This window comes from Spermophilus citellus (genome assembly GCF_964194105.1).
Source record: "Spermophilus citellus genome assembly, chromosome: 16".
NCBI lineage: Eukaryota > Metazoa > Chordata > Mammalia > Rodentia > Sciuridae > Spermophilus > Spermophilus citellus.
This window is the reverse complement of record NC_138196.1, coordinates 80,626,835-80,653,860: the sequence shown is the minus strand read 5'-3', so window position 1 is coordinate 80,653,860 and position 27,026 is coordinate 80,626,835. Positions and strand designations below refer to the sequence as shown.

Below are 27,026 nucleotides of genomic sequence, written 5' to 3'. Positions count from 1 at the left end.
GATCTTTTATATAATCTTTTAATGTCTTTCTAGCTTATGATTTTACACCTAACAACAACTTAAAGATTCAGGACCGATTTACTAAATGAACTCGGCAAGAGCTCCACCTTGTCCAACTGTGGGAGAACTTTGCTGGGATGTGTGCTTTCTGGGTCATGGGCATCAGCCCACAGAAGAGGAGAAGCCTAGTGATGGATCAGGAAATGGGAAGCTCTTCAAACATGCCTGTCTCCCCTCCTCCAAACGCCCCCGCTTTCTGCTGCTTTATTTAAATATCCTCGCCCCTGGGCTCAGGAACATGGAAGTCATACATAGCTCAGCCCTCAGTTCCCTCTCAACAACCCCACAATCAGAGTTCTCTTCCATTAAAGGTTACTGTGGAGAACCAGGGTCCAGAGAAAGTTCCAGGTAACCTTGGACCCCAGGCCTCTGCTTGCAGCTTGTTAGAAAGACCGCCCCAGGCCCACGCCAGCCCTACGGGATGCGAATCTGCACTGCAACAGGATGCTCAGGTGACTCGGGGGCTCAGGGTGTGCTGTGAGGTTGACAGGCCTGTGCGACGGTCTTTGACTCTGGATCGCCAGTGTTCTCACGGGAGGCCTCACCTGAACGGGGGAGTTCTGTAATCAACCTCCCCATACAGAGACCTCAGAAGTCCCGGGTCTTCTCAGAAACCTTTGTCTTTTTATAGTGATCATCTATGCAGATGAATGTCACCTTGAGGAGGAAAACACATCCCATTAGTGACATAATGTTCTTTGGTAAACAGAGCACAGGAGGGGTGGTCTGACTGTTTCTGTGGACGTGGGGTGTCACCAGGAGGAACAGCCTCCATGTGAAGTGCCTCTGGGCGCCTTGGGGGACTTCCGGCCCTCCCCAACTTAAATGCTTCTCCTCCCAGCACTTCTAAAGCAGTCACAGATAATTAACAGGAAAGGATGGTGTGGCAGGTAGTTAAAAGACACAGTCTACCACCCTAAAGGATGCCACATCCCATAAGGGACCTCTGACCTCTGGCTGCTCTGGAGCCCCCACAAGCCTTTCCGGCCAGGCTGACTGTGCAGGTTACTGCGGTGGCCTGCAGGGCTCCTAGCTACGGGCAGAGGGAGCACTCCAGGCTGCAGAGGTGGAGGGGGAGGCAAAGAGGCGGAGAACCTTGGGGGCAGGCTGGCTGGGGTCTTGGGCCATTTGGCACTGCAGCCATCAAACACTAGGGCTCTGGCCCTGGTGACAAGCCACTGTGCTGTGCCAGAAACAGTGGTGGGCTTGGTGCAAGCCCACTCAGCCTGCAGGACAGCAGACCTGCTCTGCAAATTTGAGGGCCACTTTCTGGTTCTCGTTCAAACGTGTCTAGTGATAAGTGAGTTCTAACTCAGTGGACCACTATGGGACTCTGGATTCACTGAACTCAGAAATTCATGCTAACATAGGTGCACAGGATGCCAGAGCAGGGAGGGCTTTGGGTGACCTTCTCATGCAAGGATTTCAGGTCTAAGTGCCTTCAGCAGCCAACAAGTACAGCGGGTGGGGAAGTGAGCAGGGCGGAGACTGCACTGTTACCACGGAAGTCCCCGAAGGCCTGAGAGTGCAGGTGGGAAGCAGAAGCCCAAGGAGGTGGGCGAGAGCAGGGGCCGGGGCCAGCTGCAAAGAGGTCCCTATCCAAGGGCAGTGATGTTTAAACTTGGAAAAAGTAGATTCCAGACCCCATTCTACTCATAGGTCACTGGTTTGTGACTCCTGATCTTATCAGGAAAAGGGAAAGGACCCCAATGGCCCCGCTAGTTACAGAAACGCCTGAAACCCAGCCCAGGCCCCGGCTCTCGGGGCCCAGCCAGCTCCTTAAATTCCAAAGCTTCTGTGAAGGCAGAGGAAGCTGCACCTCATCAGCTGCCCGTGCCCGTGCCTGGTAACACGAGTCTGTGTCTGTGAGTGAGGACCCGAGAGAAGGCCTCTAGGAGCCCTCGGGCTCTGACCTTCTAGCAGCCAGGCACCTCCTGTTAAGAGCTCAAGAGTGATCTGCCACAGACGTCAAGGACGGTGGGTGGTAGGGTCGAACATTAAGTACTACCTAATGGTATGAAGAAGATGGAAGCTTACCAACTCTGGTCGTGAGGGTGGAGTCTTTGGGAAGTATTAGATTAGATTAGGTCATTAGGTAGGGCTCCCATGGTTGAATCCTGGAAAAAGGAAAGTACCCCAGTGGTACACAGATACACACATACTCCACCATAATGTGATGGATCCAAGGGCCCACATCAGAGCCTGCACATGCTGTTTAGAATTCCAGCCTCCAAAACCAAAGACAAAATTAATCTCTTTTCTTTACAAATTATCTTGTCTCAGGTATTTTGCTATAGCAATGAAAAATGGAGTAAGACAGTGGGGCTAGAAGGCCTAAAAGGGCAACAAGGGGAAGAGAGCTATTCTCTTGGAGCTAAGCAGAGTCTCAACAGCCCACTAGTTCAACTTCATTAAATCACTATTTCTAGCCTTCTGATAAGTGTCAGACCCTCTGCTGGTCACAGGATGGAGGGAGATCTCAAAGCAAGCTAAGCAGGGTCCTCCTTATCTCAGGAATCACCAAAGGGAAGCACACAGAGGAGCACAGAGACCTGCACTCAAGATACATCAGGAGGTTGTGGCATGTGTTAAGAATTACAGGACCCTCTGTGGCTGCAGAGGAGAAAGCAGCCCCAGGGGAGTCGAGGTCTAATTCCATCCTGAGGAATGGGAGGAAGGGGAAAGGCACACTAGGCAGAGGGAGCCGAGGGCAACAGGCAAGCCGAGAAGCCAGAGGAGGAGAGTGTGGCAGAGCAGGGCGGCAGGTCGCCACCCGAGAGGGCAAAGGTGAGTCTGCGGCAGTGGGAATGCCAACGCCACCAAAAACAGTTCCTGAATATAACCTGCAGCCATTTCAACAACAGTGACTCTGTTTTATTTGTAATTGCTTTGATTTATGGTCATCATGTATCATCTGCTTTATCTGATCACGGTTTAAAATGCTGTGATTGTGCAGAGTGGCCGGTGTCCTCCGTGTGCACCTCCCAGGCTGGGCTCCCTGGATTCTCTGGATGCTGTCTTCATCGGGTGATGGAAACCCAGGGACCAAGATACCATGCTGGCTGGCGTTTTCAGACAGCACGAGGCACAGGCAGCCGCTTCTTCGTCACCATGCTGGTCTCCGAGGTGGTCCCACATGCCCACCACTTCGTCCTCAGCATGCCCTCTCCCCAGATCCAGCCGCCTGTTGGCCCCAATTCTGCCACCCTGTCCCTCTTTCCAGCGTGACATATCACTGCAGAATATTAATGAGTCATGAAGTAAACAATTTAGGTCCCTTCGTATTGCGAACTGAGCTTCTAATGAAAAAAGCCAGTTTTCTCTGGATGCAAGTTGGGAAATAGGCATTCTACCATGCCGCCAGCACAGGCCACAGAAAAAGGATCTCCTGGAGAAGAGACCAAGTCCTTATTCAAACACAAAGCAGTTTACCGGAACCTCAGAAGGGAGGACTAAGTAAACACTGAGGGTCCTGGAGTCTTATTCAGCTCCCCTCTAGAGGACCTCACGATTCACAAGCAAACTTCAATAAACAAGCTTCAACTGCAGGTCGGAAGCAGTCAGTCCCAAACCCATTCAAGTATGAGTCCAGTTGATGTGGGGGCTCTTCCAGATGCTCAGGGCAGCGGCACCAACCACCCATTCTCTCGATGCATGTTTAGCACGTACCTGGCGGTGAGCTCAGCTCAGCAACAGAGACGCTGTCTGCACAGAGGACGCAGCACAGAGCATCCCTGTGACTGTCACGGGGGAATGACGGCAGTGTTAGGGAATTCGCTCAGCCTGGTGTGTGGTCAAGACAGCAGAGGCCAGGGAAGGGACAGGCCTGGCCTAGAAGCAATCATGGGACCCACTGGACTAGGGAGCCAGGGGCATTTCAAGGAGCAGGGAGCACTGTGGACGGTGGTTTCAGAGAGTATGTGTCCAGCACCATGTAGCTAGAGGCCATGGAGGGCTTCTGCAGAGACCGGGATCCTGGAAAGGTGTGGAAGATGGACCAGAGAGAGGCTGGAGCCCAGTGACCAGGCAGGAGGCTGAGGCCAGAACAAGGGTGGAGGGACACCCACTGGGGACCTGGTGGGGGGACAAGAGAGGGGATCTGGGACTTCAGAGAATGAAGACATCACGAGGAAGAGGAATAGGCTGTGGAGAAAGGAGAAAACTTGGGCTGGGGATGTATTCATATATCGTTGTTGTTAGACCTTTATTGATCTACTATTCACATGTGGGTGCTGAGAATCGAACCCAGGGCCTCCCACACATGCCAGGCAAGCGCTCCGCCACTGAGCCATGACCCCAGCCCAGGAGACATAATCTTGAGATGCAGATTTGTTTGACCAACTCTAAGCTGATCAGATGTCCTGAGGTCTGGGGACAGCAACGGGCGAGCAGAAGCCGGCCCTCAGGACGCTACGGGACTGAAGAGGGAAGGAGCCAGGACAAGCCCTGGGGACGGGCACTTTGAGAAGGTGAAGGAGCAACGAGAGCACGTGGGGGACGCCGAGGCAGCGTTGCAGGGTCTGGACAGGGGGTCTGTGAGGACAGGGGGTCTGCGAGGACAGGGAGTGACAGAAGATCGGCTTCTCGGGTCCAGGGACTTGGGAGGCTGCAGACACCCAATGCAACAGCTTCGTGAAAACAAAGGTCTGACCCACAACCTGTGGCCACCAGGCAGGAGGCCACCCTAGTACCACTGGTGGCCAGCAGGGAAGCCCAGCGAGCCCCGTGGCCATCAGCCCACGGTCAGGAATTAAACCGAGAGCTCCCCTCGTTCTGCTTCTACCCCAGCTCCTCACTTAGTCCAACCAAAGAAAGCCACGTCTGCCCCTAACTGTTGAAGGCTTGGTCCCCAGGGTGGTGCTGCTGGGAGGTGACGTGCCTGCAGGAGACCGGGGAGTGGAGGAAGTGGTGCAGTGTGGGGGCTGCCTTTGAAGGGTTTATTTTGTCCAGGGCCCCTTTTTTCTCTCTTCGATTCCCAGCCTCATGAAGCGAGTAGCTTTGTTCCACCAGGCACTTCCCGTTATGACAGGATGACTGGCCAGAGGGCCAAAGCAATGGAGCCAAGGCCACAGACTCGTACCTCCAGAATCATGAGCCAAAATAAAATTTTCCACCTTTAAGCTGATTTTCCTCAGGTATTTTGTCACAGCAAAGACAAGTCAACACAAAATATATCTACAAGAATTCTACATAAATAGGGTTGGTAATAAGATGCTGTGATGCATAGAACTTAGTGCTTTCAGGAGCTTCCAATCCTATCTGATTTCCATGTTGAGTGGGAGATGGAAACGGGCGTGTGTGTGTGTGTGTGTGTGTGTGTGCGCGTGTGGGCGGGCGAGTGGGCCTTGGATGACTCGGTCTAAGACCTTGCCTTTACTCACGGATGATGGAGCCCGAGAGCTCACGCTCACTCAGAGACAGATCTGGAATAGAAAACACCTCTCTTGACTCCCAGGCTTCCCGCACCGCCTCCTCCCGAAGCATTCTTAACAACTAATCCCATGTAGCTGGCAAGAAGACTGAGGCCAAGTGGGGGAGACTGTTACACTAACAGCCTCCACGAGCTGAGCCTCCTGGTCTCACTGCACAGTCCCCTCCCTGATGACTGTGGGCCTGACCGGGTGACCTGCATTAGCCAGCGGAAGCCGAGTGTGATGAGCCCTGCAGCCCTGGCCCAGCTGCCACCACCCCAGGAGCCAGCCAGCCGCAGGTGGACCTCCCAGAGGAACGGCTGGGAGAAGGGAGAGGCCTGGGCCCGCCTCCAGAGGTAGCCACGTGAGCAGCTCAGGGGAAAAGGGAACACTCCAGCCAACCCGTGCAACCAGGAGAAGTGGTCATTTTAAGCCACAGTGTTTGTCAGGCAAAGAAACGAGTCGATGACAGCCGTTCATGGGCCCTCACAGGCCTGAGGCCTTCAGTCTCCACCGCACACTGGAGGAGACCCTCACAGTGAACTGAGTCATCCCTGCCTGACACGAAAACCTGAGCTCAAGTTCTAGAGTCTCTCAAAATCACTGCAGTTAGCACGCGCATCCCTAAGAATTGTCACCCATGCAACCCACCCCGACCCTCGAGGCCACTGGACAGGGCTGGTGTGCCTGCCTGAGGGTGGAGGCAGCCAACCCCACTTTGTGGACCAGCAGCAGAGGCGGGCAGCTGCTGGGTGCTGCACAGCTGGGTGAAGGAGGCCCCTGCTTCCATCGCAGTCCTGATGGGAGGCACAGGGCAGCCCAGGTGCTTTCACCACAGCGTCTTTCGGGATGTGCACTCTACCTCCTTGGCAAGAGGGAGAAGCTCCCATCCTGGGGCTTGGAGGCAGGGTCACACGTCAGCTCTAGGCAAGGTGCTGCTATTTAGGACGACAGAGCATTCTGCCTTCAAAGTGATCTCTAGGTAAACAAGAGCCACAAGCGGTATCTCCCAGAGAGACACTCAGCAAGACAGAGAATGAACCAGTTTATCATTCATTATTGATACCCACATATGTCTGAACAGGGTCTGAGATGGCTGGGCCCATAGAGCGCACATTATCTCATTTGGCTGGATACACAGACTATAGTTATTTATAGGACATCATTTTAAAAATCTCTGCCTTTTGTTGTTATTTGCTTATAACATCTTCAAATTCAAGTATACTATTTTAACAATACTAACAATTTTGCAACAGAAATCTGTTGGCTTGCGTGTGAGAACCAAGGAGACCCCCCAAGGAATAAAGTGCTATATTTACATTTTAAAGTATGGAGAAGTGGGTCACCTACCATCACTGAGCTCTCCCATGAACTGATTAGTAGACAATTAAAGAGTGGTTTGGGAATGCAATTTGAAAATGGTTGGTGCTACAGACACATATCTTCCACTTTGGGGAAAAGAGGAAAAACATATGCTAGAAACTAATTTTAATCATCATAAATCAGACTTCAGTTTATTCGACTGTAATAATACCATTCGCTGGCTCACTCCAGGGTTTCATACCACCTTGAAAACACTGCTCGGTCCTACATGACACCCAGCATGGATTGTTGGGTCTGACATGTAACTAATTAGACCCCGTGTTAGCTCTGCCTTCAGCCTGTTGGGCAGACAGACAGAGGCATTCACCACAAATCCTGGAATCCCCTCACACTGCAGCGCTTTTGGATAGAGAGCAGTTGAGACCATAAGATGAGTAAGAACTGGTGGCACTTTCTAGGACTAGTGATTGCTGCAATATCATGAAGCAGCTCTCCACCAGTTAGCTGAGAAGCTAAGGCAGGAGTGCGTGTGAGTGCGCGCATGTGTCTGGATGTAAGTGAGAGATACTTATGTAAGATGCCAGGCCATTTACATGAACTATCTCATTTGCTTTTCTCAGCAAGCCTATGAGGCAGATATTTGTTTATTCTGCATTTTATATATGAGGAAGCTGAGGCCACAGAAGTTAAAAGACTTGCCCACACTCACACAGTTGCAGAGCTGGGATTGGGACCAAGCTACCTCTGAATGAAACCTGGGCCCTAAGCCACTAAGCTGATGGGCGTAAGCCCAGTGGGCCGACGCTGCAGGGTATAAATGCACCTGAGCACCCAGGCTGTGGGAGCTTGGTGATATCACTTCATTCTTGGGGGCGCAGGTTCCTCATCTGTAAAAGTAGAGAACTGGGTGGGGCTCACATCCTTCTCTACAGCCCTTCTTGGTGGGTGACTCAACCATTCAGCTTGACTCCTGTGTTCCACAGAGAAACAGCACAGTGGGATGGGACCTGTGTTCTAGAGATCAGTGTGCCTCAAGGACCCCAGATCTTTCCCAGCTCCACATTATCAGACTGTTTTCCTAATAATACTGAGATATATTTCCTTTTTTCACTGTTATTCTGAGTGTAGGTGGAGTTTTCCAGAAGCTACGTGAGTGAGCTGACGTCATCATTCTGATGGTTAGCAGAATGTGTGCTTAGGTTTTAGAAATTTCCCAGTATTCATTTGCAATAGGGCAAATATCAAACAAAAGTTCCTTGGGGATCCTTGATAATTTTTAAAGATTTTCAAGAGGTGTTAAGGCTGAAAAGCCTGAGAATCACTGCTCAAGTTCATGCCTGGAAGACACGGAAGCAGAAGAGCCACCCTCTCCACACTGGAGGCCAGAGGGCGAGAGGAGAAAGCCTCGTGCTCGCGGTTTGCTTTTGCACAGCTGAAGAGCAGCCGGGCATTTTAACAAGCACCAAGCAGGCCCAGGAGGTAGCTCTTCCCCCAAACCGTGAACCAGGGCTCAGAGTACCCGACACGGGTATAGCTTACACCAGGGGAGGGAAGGCACTGTCCAGAAAACAGAGTTGTAACAGCCCTGGTGAGCCTATCCTGACCCACGCTGTCCTCAGCAACAGCCAAGGGCTTGAGGTCGAATCCCCTGGGTGGGCCATCTGCCTTTCTATGCCCGGTGCTGACACACTGGAAGATCTCAGGATAACTGAACGTAAAGTGCTGGAGTGGAAAGGGCATGTGGGGGAGGAAGACAGCTCACACTGGTCAAGACAGCTAACACTGCTGTCCCGTGGCTTGGCACATGTCACCTCATCTATTCTACACAAGAATCTGCTGAGGTACCTACAATTAGACCCACTTCAGAGATTAGGAAACCGAGGCCAGACACTGCAGTTACTTATTCAGGCTCACATAGGTAATTGAGCGTGTCTGGCACCCAAGTCTAAGTACCAGCCCACTACCCTGAGGTTTCAAACCTGCTCTGCAAAAAAATTATTTGTGGAATTGTAAAATTTTCATATTCCTTGGCCCCACCCCTTGAGATTCTGATTCTGTAGGTCTGGGTGGGGCTCTGGAATCTGCAGAACACTGCAGAGTGGACTCGCTGCTTGGCCTCCATGGGAAGACCACCCCGCCTGTGGGGGTTCACCTTTCTTTAGAAAACAAAAGACCTTAAGGCAGGAACAGGGTGGACATGGAATCCAACTGCCTTATGCTGCATATGCAGGCTTTTGAAAAACAGACCCCAAGCAAAGGGGGTTTGAATCAGACCTAAGTCATAAGTGATGGCAATTCTTGACACCAACTCAGTTCACAGATGAGCTGTCTTTTGCAGCAGAGTCACAGAAAAGGGCCAGTCTCCACCTTTGAGGAACGGACTGTAAGAGGAGAGTTTCACAAACTCAGGTTCAAACACTGTCCCCCAGTGAGTGTCCTTGTGTTTGCTATAGTTTCAATCTCAAGCTAAGGGGCTGGAGAAGCAGGGTCCCCTCGGCGATTGTCAGTGATGAAGAAAAGTTCAACTGCATTTTCGTCTATGGGCCCCCTTCAACCGCAAATCTGCTGTAAGTCACCCCAGTTCATCCGAACATAGTAACGACCCCAGTGAACAGAAAAACGGAAAGAAAACAGCGTGGGCTCTTTCTTCAGTTGGGAAATGCGGTTCCGCAAGGACCGGGCACTTGCCTCTCCTGTGCTCCCACAACAGCATCCTGCTCAAGTTTTGCCCTGGGGAGCGTTTTCTAGATTATAGTCCTCTGCACCACGGTAATCTCCCTTGGTCCTCACAACAGCCCACAGTGGACAGCAGGGCCAGGGTTACTAGCTCGATTTGGTGGATTAGGAAATTAGGAAAAACTGGTACAAGTCATGGAAGCACCACCAAAATCCACAGAGGGCCTCAGAGGTTTCCAGCCAGCAGGCGGCACCCAGGCTGCCGCGCAGTGTTTCCTCATCCCTCCAAACTGCTCATGTGCTCACCAGACTCACAATTATTCTTGACCCTTTTCTGCTTTCTGTGGCCATTTCCCTCTCCAGCTACATCTCCAGGTTCCTTTTCCACCAGGTGCACACAATGGCTCTCATTTCCTTTCTTAGTCCTGCCTGGTCGCTCACACACCCCTTTGCCTGTTTCTCCTACAGAAGGTGCTCTTTTCTCTGGCTGCTCTTGGGGTGACCCTTGGACTCATGTCTCTTATCTCTCATCAACCTCCCTCACCCCTGATGGGCTGGGTCACCTCAGTTAGCTCTCTACTTCAAGTCTTATTAGCTTGCATTGGAAACATGAAGCCTTGCTGTCATAACAAAGAACGTGCGTTTTGTGAGGACCACTTTACAAGGTGATTTAGCAGAGAGAAGGGCACCTTGCTGCATACTAATGATGCTTTAATAACATGCTCCTGAAGATGGCTGCGCCCAGGTGGATTGAGCAGAGGCTGAAGGGAGCCTCAGCGTGGCTGGGGGGCCGAGGAGGAAGGCAGGGAGTGTGAGGCTCCAGGTAGAAAATCACGAACCAGAGACTGTCAAGGAAAACTTAACCATATTCGATATCATAACCAGAAAAAATTAACCACCTTCCAGAAGCAGGAAGAGCACGGATTGATCTATAGAGACTAATGCTGCTCTCTGGCTGAATATCAGACAGTCCCTTGGAGCATCTTGAATGTGACTAGGCTGCTGGAGCTGCTGCCTTGCTGTGGCAGTGACCCATTTTGACAGCTCACCACCTCACAAAAGGCATGGAAGTTCACCTTTGAGCACAGGCGAGTTGAGCTGTGAAGCCTGTACCAACACGGCATGGACAGACTGGTCTTCATTTTGGTGTTCTTTATTCTCTTGACTATACTTGTGAAATGGTGGCCCACGTCTGACTAGCCTGCCACCAAAGGAAGGAAGCAATTTATAGGAACAAGATTTCTCAGCCTGTCTTTGGAAAGATATTAATTCCCATTTTATTCCAGATATATTTGCAGCATCCCTGGATCCTAAATGATAAACCAACTGGCCCTGCCTAGAAATTCACTGATTTAAGTAAATATGCACGCGAGCACGCGCGCGCACACACACACACACACACACTCGCATGTGCGCTAAAGATAACCTGTGCATCTCACATATAAACAGACACAGACTTGTAATTTATTACATAAAGTGCAATTCTGGGACCTATGACAAGACATTACACAAGGTAACAAAAGGCTGTGCCCAGTATGGGCTGCCCACTTAAAGAAGAACACACTTCTCCACCTGGTCCAGTGCCAGCTCCCACCTCTCTCATTCCACTCGTTAACCTTGGGCATTATTGAGTTTTGTCTGAAACACAACAGGCAAAGTAACCATGTAGCAATTTTCACTGATGACTTTGTAAGGAAGCCAGACAGGAATGGACATTTTTAAAAGTGTGTGTGTGTGTGTGTGTGTGTGTGTGTGTGTGTGTCTTTTCCTATCACAAGTGCTTGGGTATTTAACCCTGTGAGTTACCAAAACTACCCAGAACCTTTGGTGTGAATATGTGTAAAAATAATACATTAGTGTTTTATTCAACCAACTCCTTGGCACAGTGATCCCCAAACTAGGTCTGTCTTCTTCATACTTCTTTCCTACAAAATTTTGCTGTATTGTAAAGTTTCTGGATTTATATATGTGTTTCTGTCACAAACATTCCTAACCCATCAACCCTGAATGTGACAGATTAAGCACTAATGAAACATTTCTCAAAGATGTAAAACAGACAAGATAAGAATGAGGCAAGGTGGAGCGCGTGCCCAGCAGCAAGGTCCTGGATTCCATCCTCAGCACTGCAAAGTGTGAGGAGAGAAGGGATGTGGGAATTAACTTATCCAATGTCACTGCCAGGGTGTGACTTGTCTGGGTGAAATCTACTTGGCCATGTGAGGGAATGGCTGTGAGCAGGCATTCTCTCCTGCAAGCAGAGAACTCAGTCTGTACCTGTATCCCAGGCTCATCCATTTGCAAATTGGGTGACCTTGGGAATTGGCAGCCCAGGCTCACTGTGAAGAACAGATAAGAAAATGTTTGTGAATTTCTTTCTCCACCCCCAACTGTGCTGACCTGTGCTCAGTGTCTTAGTTTAGGGTGGGGGTGAGGGGGTCGGTCACAGCCAGCCCTGGATTGGTGCTGGCTCTGGGGAGTGAGGACACTGGGTGGAGCTGGTGCAATAGGTCCCCAGGAGGAGGGAACAGAGGGGGACAGCTGCAGTTCCCCGTTGAGGCTTTCTCATACCCGTCTGGCCAGATATAAGATCAGGAACGGGGCTCCAGCTGGCCTGACCAAGGGGGTCAGGGGAGAGTAACCGCAGCTTCGAGGCCAGAACAGTAATTCAACTGCCTGGGTCAATTCGGAGGTGAGGCCAGGAGGAAAACGACTTTCAAAGCAGTCAGGTTCAGGTGTGGGTTTCGCCCTGGAATTGGGTCCTCTAGGCGTTTAGAGTGACAGGGTAAGGTAGTGGGCAAGGTAAATTCCATCTGGAGTCAGCTCAACTCAGGCCCGCCCTCTCACCCTGCCAGGGCTGCGAGCAGAAAGGGTCATTCTGCCGAATTTCAAACCCAAACTCCACAAAAGCAGCCCGAGCCCGGAGGAGTTCAAGGTGAAGGAGAAGGCAGCCCACTTTGCCGGGCGCGCTCTGCTTTGTCCTTCACACGCTACGCACTTGAGGGAGAAGCTAATGACATTGACCTCGGCCCATCCGCCGTCCCGGGGGACGCTCCCCGCGGGCACCCGCGGCGCCGCGCCGCGTGACCGTGGCCGGGCGCAGCTGACCGCACCGGGAGGGCGGGCGCTGGACGCGCGACCCCAGCACTGCGGGCCTTTTCTTCCTCCTCGCTCGCAGCCAATGGGCGGGCTCGCTCCGCCGGCTGCCATGGCAACGAGAAGACGGCTCGGCCGGGCCCAGAACAGGTGTCACGTGGGCCGCGGTGAACGCGGTGGGGGTGGGGAGCGCGGTGGGGGCGCGGGGAGGGGCGGCGCCTTCGGAGTTAAATGGTCCCACCCGAGGGAGTGGGTCCCAGTTGGAAGTAAGTGCGGAGCGCTAACATCTATTTTCTTCCTCTGCCTCTCCTTTAAGCTCTAAACACACATGCACAAACACAAACGTCCTTTCATCTCCGCTCCCGAGGTGCTGGAGGCTCGCGGCTTTCGTGGCGAACATGAAAGCTCTGATCTCTCCAAGCCTTAAATGAACATCGCCTCCGCGGCCAGGCGCGAGCAGGCGTTCTGCGGCCATTTAGGAGCCGGCCGGCCGGGAAGCGGCGTTGGGTGAGTCGAGAAACTCAGAACACGCGGAGCCCAGACAAATCAAGGGGAGATTGAAAGGCAAACGCACCGCCTCTGTAGGAAACAGCAAGCCCAGTTCACGCTCTCGCCACTGAAATGAAAGGGCTCTGCGTCCCCCTCCTCCTCTCGGTGATTTCTCTGATCATGTCATTCCGAAGGCCATTTTATATAGACTAAACCAGGGCAAGGCTTATAAATCTACCTGCTTGAACAACAAAGGCCCTTTTGTTGTCTCTAAAATAGATCCGACCCTGGCTGAAATGCTGTGTTTGAAATGTTTTGCACTGCTTGCAGTTCTCTTTCACTGAAATTAAGGACTCTATGTGTGTGTATATAAAACAAACCTCTATATTAGTAAGAGAAGAGGTGATGTTAAGGGCATGCAGCAAAACGCACTGTGGCCTTTCCCCTCCCTGCCTGCCTGCATCCTAGGGGCCCGACCCCAACCTGGTTCTTTTCACCGATCCAGGAGAACCAGGGAGACAAGCCAAGGGAGGTACAGGTCCTGTCCTATTCTGGGGCATGACACGCACTGAACGTGTGGGAGGATGGGACATGCTGCTGATAGTTATTCTGCACTTGGGTTGAATTCATGGGACAAACATTCCCAGAGTGCCTGCTTTGTGCCAAGTTCTCCATGGGGTGTTGCAAAAGATGCAAAGCAGGGAAGATTCCATTCATTGGCAAGAGGGAGAAGCAGCACAGAAACTCTCAGAATGGGTTTGATGAAGTGTCACAAGCAAAGCATGATGGGAATGCTGAGGGCTGCTGGCTGTGAGCAGCTTCCTGGGGTGTTTGAGATGAACAGGAAGAGTCTGGCGTTGACTGAGCACCTCTTCTGTGACAGATATGTTACATACACACCACAGTATACCTACGAGGGCACCACTGTTATCCTGCTCAAAAAATCAAGAACCCAGACTTAACAATGCAAGGTCATACAACAAGCAAGAACACAGCCATGTGGCCCCACATTATCCATGCACTGCCATGGGCTTTTGATCCATCTCCAGACTAGGAGAAAATGCAACCCTACAAAGAACTCAGCTGTGCGTGTGTGTGGGTACCATTTCCTGACCTCGCCTGAGCAAAAACGTTCATGAAATTGTAGGCTCCAACATTCCCTACCCTCCTAATACATATTAAACATGTAACAATTAAAATTTAAAAGATTCATCTGGATACATCCTAAAATCATCTTGAATACCACAGGGACTTCCTGTGCTGCCCTTGAAAGATGAATTAGAGTGTTACCCATGGAGAATTTGAATTCATTTGTTCCAATGTCACTCTGAGGGGTTATTTCTATGTCTACACCTCCACTAAAATGAAAATGTCACTTGGCCCTCACAAGAATGCTTTCTTCTACCATCAGTTGGAATCCTAGGGTGACTGCAATGCACTTGAATGAAAAGCAGTGAATGCAAATGAAAGACAGATTATCCAGCAATGCCTTGCTTCTGGAAGCTGCCACTGCCGCCCAACTCCACCCTGGGGAAGTGCTTCCCTGACACTGCAGTGAAGGCCTGCAACCACCAGAGGGCAGTGACACAAACCAGATTTGTGATTGGGGACTGAATGTGGATGCACACAGTTTAATATGTAAAGTCCATTATTGCAAGCTTTTCCTCTCCCCACCCCCTATTAATGAACAAATGCCCAGGGGTAATGCAGAGATTTCTAAATACAGTGCAAGAAAGGGCAATCTGTACTCGTATACAGGGAGTCTGACACACAGTAAAATAAGTGGAAATGAAAATAATCACCCAGGTGCAACTGAACCATTAAGGCTAAAGATCTTGCTGTCTGTACCTCTGCACACATAGAAATATAGATGCCTGTCACCCAGAACTGGGCATTTTAAAAATATTTATTTTGCAAGTTCTTATTTAGAGTTCATAATAATACTCTTAATTACAATCTCAAAGCTCTAAGAGAGGTCTAAGAGGAATTCTAACTCTATGTCTGGGCATACAAAGGGGAATTTTTCTCTCCGACTAAGGTAAATGACTGAATTATTCAGGAACTTGCCATGAGCATTTTAAATCATAAGTTCAGGCTGTGAACAACAGTACAAATATTTTCTTTTTTAAAGATGAAGAAGAGGTATATAATCTCCAAACCGTAAAATATCAACTGACATTTACCCACGTCTACACTGGCGTGGTTTTCCAGCGTTGGTGAAAGCGGGAGTCCACTGGAGCTTCCTCGCTGGTTTTGAACATTGCAGGACATGAACACAGTGGACCTGAGAAAGAATCCTTCCAGCAGGCAACTTACCCATTTCCCTGGGAACACAGAAACAGAAATAACTTGGCCGAGGGGTTCTGAAAGGAAGATTCCCTGATCCTATATTTGAACAAGGGTTTGAAATTTGAAGGCCTGTGAAAAAGCCAGATGAAGCCATTGCTGACCATGGTGTTTCTGGAGTCGCCGAGTCACACCCTAAGAGTCACAAAGTGCTAGACAGATTACCAGGTGACTACACGCTGTGTGGGTGAAAGCATGTGGAATTCACAATCAAATGACTCTCTCTAAGTTTAGTGTCAGGGTTATCTTGGGGATGTGAATGACCTGCTCTGAGCTCTAATTTTCTCCCAGGGCAGGTAAGAGAATAGAACCTGCTCTAGCCCCAAGTGTGGGTTCAAAGGTCATTCAGCATAATCTGGGGGAAAGTGCTGAGAACTGTGGAGATTCATGAAAAATTTCACTGTTTTTGTTTTCTCTATTTTACACACAAGGAATTAGAGCTGCAGAGATTCATTGAAGGTCATGGTGGGTGAAGGCGGAGCCAGGGCCCCAGCTGGACGTTTTCACTCAGGGCTATGATGCCCACCCCCCACATGAACACACAGCAAGGCGTAGTCTGCTCAGGCCACTATTACAAAAGGCCACTAACCAGGCAGCTTCAACAATAGACATCCGCTGTCACCGTCTAGAGGCTGGAAGGCCAAGGCCAAGGTGCTGGTGAGGTAGGTTTCACTGTGAAGCCCCTTCTGGTGGCTTGCGGAGGGATGGGGGTTGCTCACAGGACTTCTTTGTGCATGGGAGTGGACAGAGGGAGCAAGCACTCTGGAGTCTCTTCTTTAAGGACACTGGGTCTTCCCATCAGGATTGCGCCACCCTTGTGGCCTCATCTAACTCCTGATACCTGTATCTAAATGTCATCACACTGTGTGGGGGGCACTCCAACATATAATTTTTTGGAGGGGGACACAAATATTTAGTCCATAAAAAGGGACAAGAAAGTGAACTTCTTTGTCTGCTCCATCTCTCCACAAATACCTGCTGATGATCTGCCAGGAGCCAACACCGTACTAGGCACTGGATAAATGGGAGCTCCACAGAGTTTACCTAATGCATAACTGTCAGAATAGTGCCTAGGGCTTTCCCTACAGTCTCCTAGGAAATCTGACAGATGAGCTTTAGGGACTATGAATGGAATAGTTCATTACAACCAACTTCACAAGATCTTTCTTCAGGAAGCCTTTGTGAAAAACAATTGTGACATGAGTCTGGCAACTAATCAGTACATAATTAATATTTGATCAGGTAATTATTAATGTACTGAGGAAGATGGGGGAGGGCAAGAAGGACATGTTCTATAAAAGCTCAGGAAACACAGGGGTCCTATGTGTTCCTCCTGGTGGGGAGACAGGTCCAGCTATAGCAGGACGATTCATTGAGTAGACTCACTTCATCTCAATTCTGTTGGCATAATTAAAACTAATTTCTGGATCAGAAAACTAAAGGGGCTCAACTTTGATTAATATATATTGATTACTACTGCAAGCCAGTGTACAGATATAGATACAGACATATAAAATCTCATTTAATTCTTATAATGAACCTACAGGGAAGTTTTGTTATCCACACTTAGTTAAGGTGGGTCAACGCAGTGGTCTGAATCAGAGAAATTAACTCATTTCTCTGATCAGAGAAATTAACTCATGGCTCAAATAGAGAGACCAAGAGAGAGCATTAGGATACTCTTGCCAAGCCAGTTGTCTGAAAAGTCAAGTGATCTCTCCCCTCCACACACAGACACAGAAAGCCTTTTCTCCTTTCCTTTCCCAAACATCCTTCAAACCCTGAGGATTTTTTGCTGTTGTGATTTCAGCATGCTACTTTAGTAAATGGTATAGGAGTCAAGTCAGGTCCTTTTGGAAGACAGAAATGTTTGAAAAGGGATAAGTTTATATAAATTTCCACCTCCCTTTAAACTGGACAAGGATCTCAAGGAGGAGGAAATCAAGTCTGTCCTCTCCAGGGAACTTGAGAGTGCAGCCTGGGATTCGGAGCAAGCCAGATGGGCTCCTGCCTGGTGAGCGTGGCACACCTTCCTGAACAGTGCCAGGAAGAGCCCCAGCCTCAATGTCCCCTTCGGGGGAGAACAGGGGACTGTGGCAGGTGGGAAAGCAGTCCTGGGGCACTGTGGTGCTCTGAACAGTGGTCCTCCCCAGTGTCCACGTCCGGATCCCTGAAACCTGTGAATCTTGCTTTATGGGGCACAGATTTCACAGACGTGACTAAGGACCTTGAGATGGGGATTGTCCTGGGTTACCTGGCAGGGGGTGCTAAATCCAACCACCACTGCCCTCATATTAGAGAGAGGCAGAAAAGGATCAGCACCAGAGGAGGAGGAGGCAACGTGACCACAGAGGCAGAGACTGGAGTGACGAGGTCCCAGGCCACAGCATGTCTGCCCCACCAGAAACTGGGCCACAAGGAAGGGTTCGCGGCTGCGGCCTCTAGAGGGAGCTCCGCCCAGCCTGCACAGTGATTGGAGCTCAGGGAGCCAGCTTTTGGATTTGTGTCCTCCAGAACTGTGAGAGAATAAACTCTTGTGGTTGTGAGTCACCAGGTTTGTGGCGATTGGTTACAACAGCCATCAGGGACTAATATGGGGTGACAAGTCAGAGATGGCAAAAATTAGGAAAGGGAGGTTGTTTTCTAGGCCCATGTCTGACTTCATCCCAGCAAGTATCAGGGTCCAGTCGCAACCTTGGCACTCCCCGGGGTCAGGAGAGCGTGCTCTGGGCTCAGGAGCACCAGGGTGCAGGAGAGTCTGCTCCTCCTGGCGTCAACACCCCTAGTCCAGCAGAACTCCACAACCTGTAGATTTGGTCTCTATGGCCACAGCGGGTCCACACAGGAATTAACCTTGGAATATAAGGAAACCTGGAATGATTCTACATGGTGTTCACAAGTTCTTGAGCGCCTGTGGTTCTCATCGAGGCCCCTAGAAGTGCTTGATCTTTGGGCAAGAACTATTTGTCACATCTCAGATATGCCACGCCATTTAGGCACTCTGATGACAGTGACAGATGTCTCATGGGAAGACGGCATGATGACTGCAGGACCTGGTAGACCCTGCAAAGGGCTTTGGATTTCACTCCAAACACAACCGGGAAGCCAGGAACAAGTTGGGCACAGGGAAGAGAATGTTCCCGTTGTATTTAAGAAGGCCACCTCTGCTGTCCTGTGTGGGTAGTCACAGTCACGGAGAGAGGAGAGGTTCCGTGGCCCAGGAACAGATCACGGTGGCCTAAGGTATGATATGAACATGACAATGAAAGAGAAGCAGGGAAACTAGAGACGGAGCTGAGAGGTAGAATCTGGGTTAATCTGGCCAACCGGCCGTGAGGGTGAGTGACAGGCACGGATGGGGGTGATTCATAGGGAAGGCTGTTGGGGGCAGGCAGAGGAGGAACACAGGGGCCTTGAGCTGTGTTGTAAGGTGCCTTCAGATATACTGTTGAAAAGGAAGTGGAAATAACAAGTAGGCACTCACAGGTGGGGAGCTGGAGCCCTGTGGGTGGTGTGGACCACAAACATGAGTGTCATTGGTGAGATATGACATTTAAGCTACATGTTTGAGTTTACAAGAAGCAAAAATTAATTGCTTCAGTGAACATCATAAATAACGGTCTTTATTTTGGCTTGGATACGAGGTATCCCCAGAGCTCACATTAATGCGGGAATATTCAGAGGCAAATGGTTAGGTTATTACAGCTGTCCCCCAATCAGTCCTTCCTAGTCTGAATGGGCTGACTGGGTGGCAACTGTAGGCAGGAGGGGTGTGGGTCACTGGGGGGTGTGTTCTTCCCTATGGTCCCTTCCCGCCACCTTCTTCTCTCTCTCTCCTTCCTGACTCTGACGTGAGTTGAGCAGTCTCATGGGTGATGGATGGGTGGGTAGATGGATGGGTGGGTAGATGGATGGGTGGGTAGATGGATGGGTGGGTAGATGGATGGGTGGATGGCTGAACAGAAAGACTGATAGAGACAGATTTTGCAACACTTTTTATATTTAAAATATAGTGGGTAATTTGGCATTTGCTCCATCCAGAAATGTATTAGTCTTATTAAGACTTAATATGGCTGGGCACAGTGGTGCATACTTGTAATCCAAGTGATTACGGAGGCTGAGGCAGGAGGCTCACAATTCAAAGTCAGCCTCAGAAACTTAGTGAGACCCTAAGCAACTTAGTAAGACCCTCTCTCAGAATAAAAAATAAAAAGGGCTGAGGATGTGGCTCAGTGTTAAGCACCCCCTGGGTTCAATCACCAGTACCCACCCCCCACCCCCTGCCAAAAAAAAAAAGACTCAGTATGTTGTACAACATATACAAAGGAAAACTCTGCTTTTCTTCTCCCTTTTAATAAAAGAAATATTCAGAAGAATTGTATTTTCTGCTCACAAACCTTGAGGAGTTGGGAAGAAGTTAGGTCCTATGGCCCAGAGAGCTAGCTTTATATTTGTTAATTGACATTCACATTTCAAGACACATAATCTCTCAGTGGTCAAAAGATTTAATTCCTAAGTGAGGAAGAGCCACATTTTCAGGATAAGAGAATCCCATGTGGACCACCCCACCCATATCAGGCCTGCTTCAGTTTAGGATGCCAGAGATGTTTCACAGGCTTACTTGGCAGGTCAACTGTCCACGTTTGATATTTTTAAATAATGATAATACATTTGATCATATCTTCTAATCAATGTTATAAGCAAATAATTCTTCTGTGAAATTCTCTAAGGAAAAAATTTAAATATGAAAAAGAGGTTAGGGAGAGGTTACAAAGACTTCCTCAAAAGGCAAGAACACCCCCACAGCAGTTAGCTGTCAAGCTCCGTGAGAATAACCCTGCGGTTCAGGGCCAGCACATCCAGTGTGAAGTTCAAATTTCACTCCTCAAGGTGGTCCTTCTCCTGAGGTCTTCCTGCCCCTCCAGTCTGGGAGGAAATCAGCAATCCTCTTCAGCCATCCTCCTTCCCTTGGTCGCGCGAGAGCCGGGATCCACAGCCCAGCCAGGATCCACAGCCCAGCCAGCTTTGCAGAAAACCACAGTTTAGATGGAAGATCACTTTTGGTTTCCGGCCCCTCAGCGGTACTGCACATCTAATTAGCTGAACAATTGGTCCCTGTGATAAAATCAGCTAATTTTATGTCCAAATGGCTGCTCTGTGGTAAGCAATACTGTCACTCTAAATTTCACACATAAAGAAGTTGCTGAAGAAGCTGGTTGCTAGGGGTCGCTGGGGGCAACCAGTGACGACCATTACACTTAGTAACCTAAGTCGTGTCACAGCTGGCGCATGGGGTCCCACCAGGCTCACATTAGATGCAGCCACAGAATGCAGTGACACGGACTAAATGCCAACCTTGAAGAGGGAGAACGGGAAACAAAGTGAATGGAATGGGAGGTTGGCAGAATCCCCCCGCTCTTAGGAATGAATCTAAGCATACAGCTGAGGAGGGCCAATCCTGGTCACCTGCCCAGACACTGCCTCCTCAGTCAGCTGGGAAGCCCATGGTGAAAACCACGTCTCCCCTACTTTGTGGCTCCCAGTTTCGAAAATATGTTCTAAGGTAAATATGAAAGAAAAGATGGACTACTTTATGGCATAAAAGCTCACCATTTCACCTTTCACAGGCAAATTTTTGATTGTTTGGTATGTATATTATACCTAGGAAATTATACCAAGGAAATTCATATGTATCAAACTAGAAATCAATTATCAGGTTAGAAATTCATATGTATCAAAACTAGAAATAAGGATCTCAGAAATAGATGACTTCATACAAGTTTATGTGAAGATACTGAGAGATACACCTACCTCTAAGCATATCTATGTGTCTATATAGAAAGGTGCAATGAGAGATTTATGAAATACCTTCACTTATAAATACCTCAAACAGTAATCAGCCTGTAGCCAACATCTGGCCAGTTGGCTGTTGCTATCCTAGTACCGTCACCACTACTACGCAGCCGCAGGTGCGCTAGATCACCGGTACATAAGCCTCGTACGGAAACTCTCTCTTGCACATGATTTCTAAGATTCAGGCACACGATTATTAAGTCACACAGACAACATGTGAATTGAGCAGTTGGATGTTGGCGGCCCCCTGCATGACCACAACCACACATGTCCAGGTAATAAAAGTCTAAATGAAAAAGGACCCGAGAAGAGACAGTTTACAGGTAAAAGCTGTTCAAAACTGAACACAATTCCAGATGAAAAGAACCAATCTCCCTCGGCCCTTAGGGCTGCCCGAGTCAGGGTGGCAGCAGGTGGGGGGGCCTACCTTCTGATAGTCCTCCTTGGACCTCAGGGCTGCCTCCATCTGCGCAGCAGAGGACGGGTAGATTGCCGAGCGGTACTGGGTGCCATGGTCGTGGCCTTGGCGCATGCCTGGGGTGGAAAACAGAGAGGATTATGTGGTTCAAGAATTGGTTTCCCCTTTTTTTTAAAAAAAAAAATATTTTTTTAGTGTTGATGGGCCTTTATTTTATTCATTTATTTATATGTGGTGCTGATAATCGAACCCAGTGCCTCACACATGTGAGGCAAGCAGTCTGCCACTGAGCCACAACTCCAGCCCCTGTTTTCCCTTTTGACAAGTGCCCAGACTCCTCCAACAGAGGACCCACCTTCCATAAGGACCGTTCTGCATTTTCAACATGAGAACAATGCAAGTTGCCTGGAGGTCCAGCTGAGGGGCCACTCTGGTTCAGAGTGGGGAGGGCCCTAGGACCTGCGTTCCTCATGTGCTCACAGGTGGTGCTGGTCACCACATCTCACTTTGAGGAACAAGACTTTAGAGTCTGCTGGATGCTCTGATGGTTTCTTATTCAACCATCAGCAACATTTTTGCTCCCAGTGCTGTGGACGGCTTGCTGTGTCAACTCCACTCTTCCCAGCACCTCTCCCTGGGATGCCGTGTGCAATGCTCACGCTGTACCCCACCATGCACATGCATGCACCCAGCTCCCATTCGGCCTTCAAGACTTAGTTTCTGCATCTCTTTGCAGCACCCTTCATGGTCAACCTCCCCATCTGGGAGTTACCACTGTCTCCTTTGGCCCCACTGGGCCTCTGAGGTCCCTCTCCTAGAGGATGACCACTCTGCTTTGTTGTTATGTGCTGTCCACCTCCCTCCTCTCTGAGCCTTTTGCAGGGCAGAGCTGAGAGCCTCAGTGCATGATATAGTTCAGACACAGAGCCATGTGTCATGGTTTGGATATGAGGTGTCCCCCCAAGCTCATGTGAGATAATGCTAGAATGTTCAGAGGTGAAATGATTGGATTGTGTGAGCTGTAACCTAACCAGTCCACTCTGAATGGACTGGGTGGCAACTGTAGGCGGGTGGGGAGTGACTGGAGAACGCGTCACTGGGGCGTGGTCTTTCCTACGGCCCCTTCCCACTGCCCCCTGCTTCTTTGCTGCCAAGGGGTGAGCAGCTTCTCACCTCAGACCCAGAGCAATGGAGGTGGTCATCTATGGACTGAGACTTCTGAAACTGTGAGCCTCAGATAAACTTTTTGTCCTCTAAATTTCTGCATTAGTTAGCTTTTGCTTCACTGTGACCAAAATATCTGACAAGAAAACAATGCTTCCACATGAAGAGTATGTGAGCTCATATCTTGTGATCCAAGCCCCTTTGGTCAATACCGGAGTTTGAATCAATCTATCAAACTCTTCTCATCATATTTCATTCACACCAATAAATTCAAATAACAAAATGGCCTTTCTTAAGAGCTACAGGAAAAGTGTATAAAGGAGCTGGAGAGTTAGGCCAGCAGAAGTGACTGCAATGGCTAAAGACACCAAAGTTTCACTCTAGCAGGTGAGGGACTGAGAGGAATTCACCATTGAAAGAGGGCACCAAAATAGAGGCTGAAAGTCATACTCCATGTATGTATAATGTGTCAAATATCCTACTGTCACATGTAACTAAGAAGAACAAATAAAAAATTTTAAAAAGTAGAGGCTGAAATCATGACAAACCAGCAGAGGCAGGGTGGAGCGCAGGCTACGCAGGCTGCGTGCGTGTGTGTGTGTGTGTGTGTGTGTACACGTGTGTGCACATGAGCAGGCGTGTGTGAGAGGTTACTTCTGGCATCTACTTCTTCCCACTCCCGGCCTAGCTGACTCCCTAGAAGCCCCCTCCTCCTGCCTTCAGAATCCCATGCTTCCCTCAGTGTGGACAGGCCACGTGGGACCAGGAACTAATGAGGGGCTTCAAGAGTCAATACCAAGAATAACACCAGAATATTCATTTAATAACCAACTCACTCCTCCAAGCACCATTCAGTACCAAATCTCAATTTCATTTCTGTGTAAGTCACATATTCACTATTTATTCACATAAATATAATTTGTCAACTCTCTAGTACATGCTGCATTCTCCAAGCACTGAGGATACAGCAATGGGCACTAGAAAGCCTGTCCTCCACAGAGCGTCCATTCTAGTGGCGCGTAACGCACTGGAGACACAGACACTCCCCGGCACCTGAGCCATCTGTTTTCTCCTTTGATTCTCCCTCCCTCACTTACAAGTGGGGCTTTGGCCGCCCCCCACCTTACAACTACAACTCAGTTTTTAAAATAAGCTTTGTAAAGCTCCCATATGCTCCATACATTGAAGACAATAAGTAAGCATCTACGTATTTGGTTCAAGGTCTTTGAATTATCATAGGATCATGAAAATTGTTGCTTATGGATAAAATCTTCTGTTTAGCAAACAAGGTGGGAATAATTAAGAACCACTCTAAGGATGTGCTTACCAGTGGCCTCTTCCACCGAAGAAGCCCACTTCATTCATTATATCACATTTAACCTCGTAGAAGGAGTACACAAGAAACCCTTATGGTATGCCTGTATTTAGATCTTCTCTGCAGTGACATGGTTGTCGGAGACCAGCTCCAACAGGGGGTCTCAGGAGACGAACGAATGGTGGAGAGTTGGCGAAAAGGGGGGTGGAGAAACAACACAGACACCAAAGTGAAGGTGCTGATCCCAATCTTTACTTGTGAAGTTGATCATATATACTTTTCATTTTGGCAGGCTCACAGTACTTTGTGGTTACAAAACAGGAATCATTATTCAAAGAAACAAAATATTATGTAGCTACAATTAGAATAGAAGAATGTATCTTGGCTTATGCATAAGCAAGCATTTGTACTTTCAGTTCGCGTTTTGCTTTGAGCTGTTTCTGCTTAGTTAACTTTTAATAATAGTTAGAAATGCCCTAAACTATTGGCCTATACCTTGACTATTCTTTCTTGACTTACTGACTGGAACCGGTGCCATGATTACGGCAAGTGGTTGACTTGTTATTAATTTAATCAAACAAGAGTAAGAGCACAAACCATTGTGCACAGGAACAAGAACAAGTTGCCCAGTACTAAGCACTAATCTATCTTCTTAACATTAATTTTTCTTCTCTAGATTTTAATTTAATTTCTCAAAAACTTCCTTGACAGGAATACAGGGAGTTTTTCATTAGACATTAACAATTTACGCTCCACAGCTAAATCATTGCATCTAGAGCCATCAGATCTATTCTTAGAAGTATTTGCATTAATTGGGAAAGTCATGTTTTTTCCTTCATACTTAATGGTCATATGAGAAGTCGCAACTATACTTATTAAAGGAATACAGAAACAAACCAGCCCATTCCCAGAAACATACTGCGCTCCTCCAGAGGATGGACGCCTTGCGTCATCCACCTCAGTAGGGCCTTGCCATTGCCTGAGTCAGGGGAGGGGCGCAGCACATGGTGATCTAAGGGAGATTTCACAGTGTCATGTGGTCAGGCAGAAAAGAGGCCGGTGACTGTCACTGTAGGCAACTGTGCAAGACAACCCATTTATACAAAAATAATTCGTGGATTAGTTATACAACTGGAGGTTATAAACTTCCGATAAAACCCAGGGAAAGGCTTTAGGACCCTTCCCTGAAGCCAGGATCCCTTGACTGTAACTTGACTGTCACCACAGTATGGCTCCCTTGCTGTCTTTCTTGTGCAGATGTGGGGTGTTCCCCAAACATTCCGGATACCTTAAATGGAACTAACATCGTAAACACTGTTCACCTTTCCTTTTGCATCAACCCAAACTGACTGGTCATTCAATGGAAATAGAGACGACATTCACACATTTACAAGCACCATATGCAACAGAAATCTTAACTTATATCCCCAAACTTCTGATCCCAATTTACCATAACTAAAACCTCCCATATCTATAATAATGCCCACTCTCTTCCTGGTCACTCTGGTCAAGCACCTGACTGGTCAGAGAATAAGGAAGAAGTGTTAACAAGTGAAATATGATAGGAGACAAAGAGAAGACTCCCAAGCCTTTCTCCACATTCCCTTGCATCTTGAAAAGATGAAAAGACTCTCTGGTACAGTCACACACAACAATGTGAGTGTTTTATTTTCCCATCAAAGTTCATCCTGAAGAGAAGACATAATATCTTGAGATAAAACCACACACCCGTACCCACATGTGCACTGTGCGATTGACCTGCACGCTTCAGGTCACGGGTGTCAAATGGATAGGGCTTGGAAATGTGGATCAGGTGGTTTCCTGCGAAGCATGAGTTGATGCTCGATGGATTGAAAACCTTAAGACTTTTCTTCTTCTTTTTTTTAAATTTTTAAATTTATTTTATTTATTTTATTTTATTTATTGGTTGTTCACAACATTACAAAGCTCTTGACATATCATATTTCATACATTAGATTGAAGTGGGTTATGAACGCCCAATTTTACCCCAAATGCAGATTGCAGAATCACGTCGGTTACACATCCACAATTTTACATAATGCCCTATTGGTCATTGTTGTATTCTGCTACCTTTCCTATCCCCTACTCTCCCCCCTCCCCTCCCCTCCCATCTTCTCTCTCTACCCCATCTACTGTAATTCATTTCTCTCCTTGTTAATTTTCCCATTCCCCTCACAACCTCATGGAAATGAAGGGAGACCCTCATTGCTATACAAAATTACATATAAGACTTTTCTTCTTGCCTCTGCATTGTCAGCATCACCTGACACTTCGGCATCCTTCCAACCTCCACTGGTTTGTGTCATGAACACAAAACAGCCATTCATTCACAGGTGGGAACAGGGTTTACTAGGAGCAACCTAGGACTGACTGCTATTGTTTGTGGAACAGCTGATGAGGGTCTAACCATAGGTTTGCTGTGAAGAAGAAAGGAGACAGGCCCTGGGTACTTTGCTTACTGTAAACTACTACATAGGTGTTAAGAACTTTTCCTTCCTACAATTCTCACCAAATCTGGAACTCTTCAGAACAGCTAATTTGAAATAAAAATAATGAACAACATCATACAAAATTCTCTAGGAGTTGCCATTTTTTTTGCCCCTCAAAAAGCTTTATTTACATCCAACTCTCAGTCACAGAGCAGAGGTGACACCTATGAATCCAAAGATGAATCAACAATTTGTCTTATGTACATAGAAAACATACCACCCACCTAATGTTTACCTCTCTATTACATTTTTAGCAGAACTATCTTCCTAGATAGATTTTAACCCTGATAATCAATGGAAAACAAACTAAGGAAGTGAAAGAGCTCTCTGATGAATCAAGAGGTCCCCCTCTTGGCATCTGATCTAAA

General features: G+C 48.4%; 1 protein-coding gene across 2 annotated transcripts in view; it reads right to left on the bottom strand.

Moving 5' to 3' along the window:
• Positions 1-27,026, bottom strand: part of MSRA (methionine sulfoxide reductase A) — a 334,877-nt gene that overhangs the window by 60,072 nt on the left and 247,779 nt on the right. For both annotated transcript variants that reach the window (XM_081269245.1, XM_081269244.1), the window contains one exon: positions 21,679-21,785. In XM_081269245.1, coding sequence (XP_081125371.1) covers positions 21,679-21,785 — 107 coding nt within the window. The remainder of the gene's footprint in view (positions 1-21,678; positions 21,786-27,026) is intronic.